The sequence below is a fragment of the Trachemys scripta genome, chromosome 16 (genome assembly GCF_013100865.1).
Source record: "Trachemys scripta elegans isolate TJP31775 chromosome 16, CAS_Tse_1.0, whole genome shotgun sequence".
In the NCBI taxonomy this organism is placed as follows: domain Eukaryota; kingdom Metazoa; phylum Chordata; order Testudines; family Emydidae; genus Trachemys; species Trachemys scripta.
The window spans coordinates 7,594,731-7,604,076 of NC_048313.1; the positions used below are offsets into that span (position 1 = coordinate 7,594,731).

General features: G+C 64.1%; 2 protein-coding genes across 2 annotated transcripts in view; one reads left to right on the forward strand and one right to left on the reverse strand.

Moving 5' to 3' along the window:
* Positions 1 to 197: 197 nt before the first annotated feature.
* CCDC115 (coiled-coil domain containing 115) lies at positions 198 to 967 on the forward strand (the record flags this gene model as incomplete). Its single annotated transcript, XM_034792760.1, has 2 exons — positions 198 to 384; positions 764 to 967. Coding segments are annotated over 2 exons (300 nt in total), but the record flags the coding sequence as incomplete, so codon positions are not given.
* A 2,484-nt stretch (positions 968 to 3,451) lies between these two features.
* The window catches only part of LOC117888631 (transforming protein RhoA-like), a 6,546-nt gene continuing 651 nt past the window's right edge, over positions 3,452 to 9,346 (reverse strand). The window contains exons 2-5 of the mRNA XM_034792200.1: positions 6,210 to 6,367; positions 4,819 to 4,939; positions 4,318 to 4,448; positions 3,452 to 3,792 (exon numbers count right to left, since the gene is read on the reverse strand). Of these exons, the coding sequence (XP_034648091.1) occupies positions 3,619 to 3,792; positions 4,318 to 4,448; positions 4,819 to 4,939; positions 6,210 to 6,365 (582 nt within the window). The 5' untranslated portion in view covers positions 6,366 to 6,367 and the 3' untranslated portion in view covers positions 3,452 to 3,618. The remainder of the gene's footprint in view (positions 3,793 to 4,317; positions 4,449 to 4,818; positions 4,940 to 6,209; positions 6,368 to 9,346) is intronic.

Here is a 9,346-nt window from a genome sequence, read left to right on the forward strand (position 1 = left end):
CTGGGCGGGCAGGGCCGGCGGGGCGGGGGTGGGGGGCCCCGCAAGGGGGGGGGGGGCAGGGCTGGGCTGGCAGGGGCTGCGGGTCGGGAGTGAGGGGCACCGGCAGAGCTGGGGGGGCAGGGCTGGGCTGGCAGGGGCTGCGGGTCGGGAGTGAGGGGCACCGGCAGAGCTGGGAGCGGGGGGTTGTGAGACACCTTTTGGTGAATGTCTCCCCAGTCTTGCGGCAGCGAAAGGGCCCAGGGAAAACTGCGGATCCTGGCCCCCCCGTGGAGGCAGCCCCCGAACCCGATTCCCAGAAGGGGGCCTCGTCCCGGGACCCACTGACCTGGTTCGGGATCCTGGTGCCCCAGAGCCTCCGGCAGGCTCAGAGCAGCTTCAAAGAGGGTAAGTCCAGGGTGCCCCCTGGAGGGGACAGGCCCTCGGCCCCGGGCCCCATTCCCTGCCCCTGAGTCAGCCAGTCCCTGCCCTGGGGCCGATGGGACCTGGCGCCCCCTGGAGGGGACAGGCCCCAGACCCCATTCCCCGCCCCCCTGAGCCAGCCAGTCCCTGCCCTGGGGCCGTTGGGAGCCGGCGCCCCCCAGAGAGGACAGGCCCCAGACCCCATTCCCCGCCCCCCTGAGCCAGCCAGTCCCTGACCCATTCCCCGCCCCCCTGAGCCAGCCAGTCCCTGCCCTGGGGCCGATGGGAGCCGGCGCCCCCTAGAGGGGGCAGGTCCCATTTCCCCCCCTCCAGCCCCCCTCTCCTGACCCCCGTCTCTGCGCAGGGATTCTCCTGGCCGGGGAGATCGCCAGCCTACAGAGCGACATCGAGGCCACGCGGGCGCAGTATCGGGCGCTGCTGGAGAGAAAGCGCCAGCTGCTGGCCAGAGAGGGGTAGCGCAGCCAAGACCCCCCCTCGGCTTTCACCCCCGGCCCCCCAAGCTGGGTGTATTGTAGCCACCGCCCAGGTCAATAAACTGGGATCGCTGCTCTGGTGTGTCCGTCCGTCCATCCCTGCCGGAGGGTCTGGCCCTGCTCTGTGTCCCCTGCCCCACTGCGCTGTGGGGTCCGTGGAAGCCCCTGCTGCGTGGAGTGCTCGTCCCGTGGGGTGGGGTGGGGGGCTCGGCTCGGGGGGCTCGGGGCGGCGCTCGGAGATGTCCAGGCCTTGGAAATGTTAAAGAGAAAATCTGCCTCTCCCCTGGGCACGAACCAGCCTCCTGCCCCCGCAGCCGCCGTGGGGCCCGGTGGGGACTGGGCCACCCTGAACTGGCCCAGAGAAAGGACACCACAGGCTCTGGGAGGGGAGTGATGTCTAGTGTTTAGAGCGGGGGGGGCGGGGAGGTCTGGGAGCCCGGACTCCCGGGTTCTCTCCCCGGCTCTGCGATGGCTGTGGGGTCTTGGGGGGGAAGCACGGCCAGGAGCCAGGACTCCTGGGTTCTGGCTGGTTTGTGATCTCCACTCAGCCCCTGTTCCAGGCAGACTTGCCCTGTGTCTCCAATGGGGTCAGGGCTGGCTTCTGAGCCTGCTCCGGAGTGACTCTGGATTAGCAGAGCTGCCTGGGAGCACGTGGGCTCCCTGTTACGAGGGGCTGAGGGGAGGGGCCTGTCCCTTGGGGGTGGGAGGGGTTAATGGTGCAGTACCCTCCTTCCCCAGTGGGTGGCGCTGCAGCGGCCCCTACCGGGGCCCAAGCCGGAGCCGCAGCAGACCTGTCCCACGTGGTCTAGCGCTCAGGAGTCCTGGTTTTCACCCAGGTAGCCCGGGTTCGACTCCTGGTGTGGGAAGCAGCCACCTCTTTCCTTGGTGAGGCGCATTTATCCTGGTACCTCCTATGGAGCTGCCCGGGGGACGCTTCAAGCTCTGAGTGCAGCCCTAGAGACCCCGTTCCCCCCTCCCACTGAATCTGGGAGCCAGGACTCCTGGGTTCCCTCTCCAGCTCTGGGGAGGGGAGTGGGCACATGGGGGCATAGGCTGCTGGGCTGGAGCCAGCACTGGATTCCCAGGGGCCATCTGCCCCTTCCCCCCATGTCCAGAGTTTGGGGGTCAGGCTGGCTGGGGCAGGGTGGAAAGTGGCACAACCCCCATGTGGCTCCTTGGGGTGGGGCCTGGCAGCACCCAGACAACCAGCCCCCAGCCACGCCCACAGCGGCCAGCCCCCCTTCGGGGTTTGCTCCCTGGGACAGTGCTGGGGGCTCACAGGGAGTCACCCCCCCAGCCCTGCTGCACTGGGGAAATCTCTGGGGGTCAGCCCTGGGGTGTAGAAAGGGAATTTACCTCCCCCGCATTGTCCAGGCCTGGCCCTGCCAGGGATGGGGGGGACTCAGCAGTGCCAACTCCCCACCCCTGCGTTAAGTGCTCATCACCACAGGCCCGCACAGCATGCCAGGGCCAGGCAGGTACTGCTCCCGTGAGCCCAGCCCCAGCTCCGCCCCAGAGCTGGGTGCATTTCAGCACCAGCCGAGCCCCAGCTAGGCTGCATTATGGGGTGCTATGCCACTGCTGCCCTGGCCCAGAAATGGCCACAATACCCAGCACACTCCCTCCAGAACCCCTCACGCGTCCAGCACCTGACACAGGCGCCAGGGGCGTGCTGCCACCCCCAGAGCAGGAACCTGCAGCACAGGATGGTACCATCTCCCCCTGCGACCCTTCCCCACCCCCGGGCAGCAGCCTGCTCCCTCAGGCCAGGGGGGGCCTCTGCCCCAGGGAACAGGAGATGAAGGGGATGGGGGGCAGCTCAGCAGGCAGGTTGTTGAGGTGACTGGAGAGTTGCCCCCCTCCAGCTGGTGGCAGGGGGTAGAACAGATTCAGGCTGGCGTGACCCCAGCATGGCCCAGGGGGGCAGAGCTGGCTGGGGAGGGGATCAGGATGAGATATGGGGGAGCCCAGGGCTGTGATGGGAGAGGAACCGCACTAGCCACAAACAGCCAGAGCCCCCCCCAATACTAAACATTGCTACAAATTTATTACAGAGCTGTTCGTCTTTCAAGTACAGTTGAAAAGTAACGACCACCGTCCCCGGGGAGCACAGGGCTCCACCTGTGGCACTTGCTAGGGCGGAGGGCCCGGGACCCACGGGGGGGTGGGGGGAGCCAGGTGCCCTCCACGGGCAAAGCGGCCCACAACGCCTCTGCGTAAAAATATAGAGTTCTCTGGGGGGGCCCCCGCTTGGCAAGAGATAAATAGGAGGAGGAGGAAGAAATCTGTACAGCAGGGGGCAGCGCCCACTCCCCCGCCCCAGGGGCACTGTGCTGTGAGCCGCCCTCCCACAGCCCAGGAGAGGCACAGTAGACACCTGAGCCCCTCGGCAGGGCGCTGTGGGTCACAAGGGGCAGGGCAGCCCCGTGATGTCAGGCTCCCATTGAGGGGGGACTGGGAGGGCTGGGGCACAGCCACCAGGAGGCAGTGGAGCTGCCATGGGGCAGCCCCGCCCCCCCAAACCATTCAGGGAGAGAGGCTGGGGACCTCACCATGGCTGGGATTGAGTGGGGGCTGTGCCACGAATCACCCCACACAGCTGTGGCAGCCAGAGGAGATGGGCGGCTCTACCCGAGAAGCCATGGGGCTGTGATGAGGGGCCCTGAGCTCCCGCCCCCTCCCCCAAGCAGGGGGTCAGAGGGAGGGCCTGGTGGGAGCAGGGGGGTTACAGCAGTTGGCAGTGGGGCTTCTTTTGCCCGCGCTTGGCCTGCAGGGCAGCCCGCGTGGCCATCTCAAACACCTCGCGCACCCCGTCCTTTGTCTTGGCCGAGCACTCCAGGTATCCGAAGGCGCTGATCCGGCCGGCCATATCCCGGCCCTCCTCCGGCTTCACCGGCTCCTGCAGGGGCAGGAACAGCCGTCAGCCCCGAGGGGCTCCCTGATCCCAGGGGGCAGTGGGGGCTGGGAGCCAGGACTCCTGCCAGGGGTGGGGGAGGGGGGGCTGGGCCGTAAGAGCAGGGGTGGGGATCCCAGTACAGCCAGCCCAAGCAGCAGCACTGTCCCAGGGTCTGAAGGGTTAATCAGGTAGGCGTCAATCTCAGGAGGCACTTTTCTTCAGGGCGGGGGCAGCCCCAGGGTCCCCAGGACAGACAGCGGGGGGGACGGGGGACGCGGGCAGCCCCAGGACAGACAGCGGGAGGGAGGGGGCACATGCTCTCCTTCGGGGCAGGGGCAGCCCCAGGGTCCCCAGGACAGACAGCGGCGGGGGACGCGCTCTCCTTCGGGGCGGGGGCAGCCCCAGGGTCCCCAGGACAGACAGCGGCGGGGGGACGCACTCTCCTTCAGGGCGTGGGCAGCCCCAGGGTCCCCAGGACAGACAGCGGGGGGGACAGGGGACGCGCTCTCCTTCGGGGCGGGGGCTCACCTGCTTCATCTTGGCCAGCTCCCGGCGCGTGTGCTCGTCGTTGCGCAGATCCTTCTTGTTGCCAACCAGGATGATGGGGACGTTGGGACAGAAATGCTTCACCTCCGGGGTCCATTTCTCCGGGATGTTTTCTGCACAGGGGCGGGATCAGCATCAGGCTCCCAGACCAGGCCCTGCCCAGCTCCCCCTGCCTGCGCTGGCAGCCTAGACCCCTGGGCAGGGAGCGGGGCCTAATGGTCTAGAGCATGGGGCTGGGGACCAGGACTCCTGGGTTTTCTCCCATGTGCTGGGAAGCGAGTGGGGGCTAGTGGTTAGAGCAGGACCAGACATGCCAGCTCAGGGCCTGTAGCAAACTCGGAAGCGGCTGTGTGACCTGGCCACTGCAGGGGGCTGAGCCACAGTTCACCTGGGCACCCTCTGCCCGGCACTGAGATCCGGGCTGTGGCTGCGGCCGCGGCCACACGGTGACGGGGGACCCAGGTGGATGTCCCCAGCGCTCACCCAAGCTGTCAGGGCTGTCGATGGAGAAGCACATGAGGATGACGTCCGTGTCAGGGTAGGACAGGGGTCTCAGGCGGTCGTAGTCCTCCTGGCCAGCCGTGTCCCACAGCGCAAGCTCCACCTGCGTGAGACAAGGGTGGCAATGGACAGCCGCCCACCTTGGGTTCCAGTTCCCACTGGAAAGTCACTAGCTTGGGGGTGGCCAGACCCCGTCACGGGTCCTGAGCCAACTGCTCCTCTCCCCACTCTCGGGCACCCTGCTTTGTCTCAGTCCTCCAGCCATCACCACACAGGGCCGGAGGTCCAGACAGGGCCTGGGCTGCAGATGCCGGCAATCCACCACCATCATGAGAAGGGGGGAGGGATCGCTCAGTGGCCTGCTAAACCCAGGGTTGTAATCTTTGAGGGGGCCACTTAGGGATTGGGGCAAAAGTCAGTACTTGGTCCTGCTAGCGAAGGCAGGGGGCTGGACTCAGGGACCTTTCAGGGGTCCCTTCCAGCTCTGAGATACTGAGATTCAGCACCTGCCGGCCTGTTCTCTCGGGGGCATGACAACGCTACCCGGCCCCAGCCAGCCCCCCCCCCCCCCCCCAGCAAAGTGCTGTTTGTTCAGAACAAAAGTGAGCCGGAGAGACCAGATCTTGCCACAGCTCAGACATTGGGCTGTCCCGGCATCTTCCAGCTGGGGACCCCACCAGGGGCGGAGTACTCCCCAGGCCTCCCCCCAGGTCAGACACTCCATGCACCTCAAGCTCTGGGGGCCAATCACTAGCCAGCCCATTGAGATACACACGGATATCAAAGGCCACTGCTCCAGTCTAACTACTGTGTCCACAGCGCCTCTCACTAGGCCACGCTTCATAAGCGCCACATCTGTCCCAGCCCTGAGCAGGCTGCTGGGTAGAGGGCCAGGCTCCAGTAACAGCTGGGGTGTGGTAAGGATACGGTATCTCCCTACCTGCAGCGAGGCTCCCAGGGAGGGCAACAAGTGGCCTGCCCAGAGACGAAGGCCCCCGTGTACCACCTCAGCGTTGCCGTTTGTTCAGACCCTGACTGTCCCATTCAGCACCACTCCCCGCTGCGGTCCCTCCCCCTCCCCATCGATATCAGTGAGCAGGCAGGGAAGGGCGGTGGATATTCAGAGTTAACCGCAGCACTTACAGGCAGCGCATCAAAGCAGGACGGTTCTCCCCCAGCACAGTCACTTCCTGTTAACTCTTGAGGGTGCAGTTTCCCCCAGCCAGAGGCCAGGAGAGCAGGGTGCCATCTGCCCCTCATCCAAAGCTAGTCTAACCCCCCCCACCCTCCTCAGGACAGACCCCAAGCTCTCCTCCCTGTGGCGAGAGGCCAAGGTTAACGGTCCCACTCCAGCCAGTGTGGTGCCACAGTACCTGTTTGCTGTCCACCTCGATGTCAGCCACGTAGTTCTCAAAGACAGTGGGGACATAGACCTCTGGGAACTGATCCTTGCTGAAGACGATGAGGAGGCAGGTCTTGCCACAGGCACCATCTCCCACGATGACCAGTTTCTTCCGTATGGCAGCCATCTCTGGCCAGGAGAGAGGGGGAAGGCCCGTCACAGGGGTGCTAAGGCGGGCAAGCTAGAGCCCAGCCTGCTGGAGGCAGAGTCCATGAAGGGGAACCTGCTGGCAGGCACAAGGCCCGGATATCCCCCAGGAACACCAGCACTGACAGCTGGAACAAGGAAGCCAGTGCCATGTGGGGCATGTGAACTAGCCCAGGGGAAATGCTAGAGGGAGTGATCAGGGGAAGAGAACTGAGCTATGCCTCTCAATTTCCCTGTGCAGACAAGCCCAGAGCCCCCCCACCCATACCCAGACTTTCCCGCTTCAGTCAAGCCTCTGCCCTTCCCCTCCGCTGGCAATCCCAGAGCACGGGCCAGACTAGATTCCAGGCTCCGCAGGGATGACCAGAGCCCCAGTTCACAGAGCAAAGCTGGCTTGTATGGGCAGCTGGAGGCTGGAATCCAGGTCTGGGTTCCACCCCTGCCTCTGCCATGCTCCGCGTGACCCTGAGCCAGCCACCAGGACCCAAAGGAAGCTGGCACCTAGCCTCAGTTTCTCCAATTCCTCCTCTACCCTTCAGTTAAGCTGTCAGCTCCCTGGGGTGGGGGCCTGTGGCAGAATAAGGCCCCCCTCCCACCCTGACCTGCTGGGGCCTGTGCAGCCATGAGACAGTGAAGGGGAGGTCAGGGATAGAACTCCAGAGACCCGAGGTCTATTCCTGCCGGCCACAGGGTGACCACTCGGGCTCTGTGCCGGAGTTTCCCCATCCATAGACACGGGAGACTCCCTGGCAAAGCCCTTTGGGGTCTGCTGATGAACAGCACTAGGTACTGCAGTGACTATTGAATTACATTGTTCTGCCAGCAAGTTGGTAATTTCTGTCCCACTCACCCTGCAGCGGCTGGAGTTAAGCGTCCCCAGCGTCAGGCTGCAGCACAGAGAGACCCAGCGCCAGAGCAAAGCTGTATGCCACCTTGGCTCACCGAGTCCTGGCAGTAGGGATTGAGGGCCGAGCCTGCTCTGCTGGGGCCAAGGTCCTAGCCACTTTGCTCAGCTGGGCGGCTGGCTTCCTAAGGCCATCAAACGCTCAAACCCTGCCCTTGTGTGTTTCTAAGAGGGGAGGGGCCCAGCAGCCGGGTGATTCACCACTTTGGCCACTGGGCTGCAACAGGAAGTTTCAGAGGCAGGCGAGTTACACCCACATGTGGCGCGTGAAGCGGCATTCCCAGGATCACCCGCCCGCACTTGGAAAAAGTTAGACAAGCTGTTTCCAGCAGCCATGGAATTAACCAACCTGCTACCTACGTGCACTGCCCCGCTGACACTGACGGCTGGGGGGGGGGGGGGGGGGGAGAGTTGGGCTTTCAGGACTTGAGATCCGGACACAGGAACATGAGAACAGTCATACTAGGTCAGACCAACGGTCCAGTGAGCCCAGTCCCTGCCTCCTACCCTCCAGGAACTTCTCTTGTGCTTTTTTGAACCCAGTGTTCACAACATCCCCGGCAGCGAGTCCCCCAGGGTGAAGTGCTTCCTTCTGTCTGCTTCAAACCTGTTGCCTACATTCAAGGTAAACCCTCTGCCACAGGGGAAGGTCTGAACAGGGGCACCACCAGGGGACCTTTGCTACATGCATTAAGCTGAGCTAGCAGGGAGCAAGTCCTGTCAATAGCTGGTAAATCCCAAACAAAAGAGATTCAGGTTTCTAGGCCTCAGTGGGGAGGAGACTGGGCAATTTTTACAGGGCAGAAGGAGCTGTAAAAGCATCAAGACCAACAGAGCTTAAATCCTCACCATATCTGAGCACACGCACCTCATTGTACAAGGAGGGAAACTGAGGCACGGGAGGCACAAAGGAGTTAGCAGCAGATCTGGGATCAGAACCCAGGTCCTAGGCTCCTACCCCAACCCCGATCTACTCCTAGTCTGGGATCACCCAGCAGTACACCACAGTCCAGGGCACAAATGCAAGATCACCACAGCACAGGTCATCTCAAGAGGTCAATTCGCCCCCAAACCCGGCTAGAGCAGCCGGTCACTAGACTCGACAGACAGCCGCGAGGTTTGCTCCTGCCGGGAGAACCGTGAACCGGGAGGGTGGGGGGGGGGCGCAGTTTGAGCTGCCCAGAGAACAGAGCTGAGCACGGCTGTGCGGCACTTCAGCTCTGGATCGGTACCGGAGGAGAAGGCTGACAGAACTCAGAGGTTTCTGAAGGCCGATGGTTCTGAGGTTTGGTAACTCATGGGTCAGAGGGGGCAGCGGTGCAGCCGTGGGGGTTCGGCGCCCATCCTGGAGAGGCAATCAGCGAAGGGCAACTCAAACAGGTGTATAACCAGAAGGGGGCTCCCCCAGGAGCATTTCCCACCTCTCTCCTTGGCACAAGAACAGCCTTTTTGTGCACACCAGGAAGTGAAGGGCCAGGAGGGTGAGGCTACAGGGGCTAAAGGAGAGAGCCTAGGTGTGAACTGACAGCCAGAAGGGGTCGAGACATCCCCTCAGATTCACCAAGGATGGACCTGCCTACCCCAGGGCAGCCTTCCCCTGGGCCAGCTACCTCGAGGGGCCTGCTCGGGAGTGGCTCCAAGAGCAGCTGCAGGTGGGTGTCCGGGTACACGGTGTCCGCGCGGCTACCCCGGGTTATGACAAGGCCCCACCCCAGACACCAGAGAGAACGATCACATGACTGGATCTTCCACACAACCCAGAGGCCAGCGCCTGCCCCCGCCCCACAGGCCCCAGGAGACAGTCTGTGCCCTAGACTCGGAAACTGGGGGTCCCCCAGCGCCCTGGCCAGCCAGGACGGGAAAGATTCTTCCCCACGCCCTGGACTGGAGAACCAGGGGAGAGAGCTCCCCAGCCCCCCCCAAATCAACCCCCCCCCACACACACACACAGCCTCCTTGGCCTCACCAGCACAGAACCAAACATCCCCCCCCCACCTCTACCCCAGGCAACGGCTTGGCCCCTCCCCTCCCGGGCCAGACACAGACCCCCCCCGCCC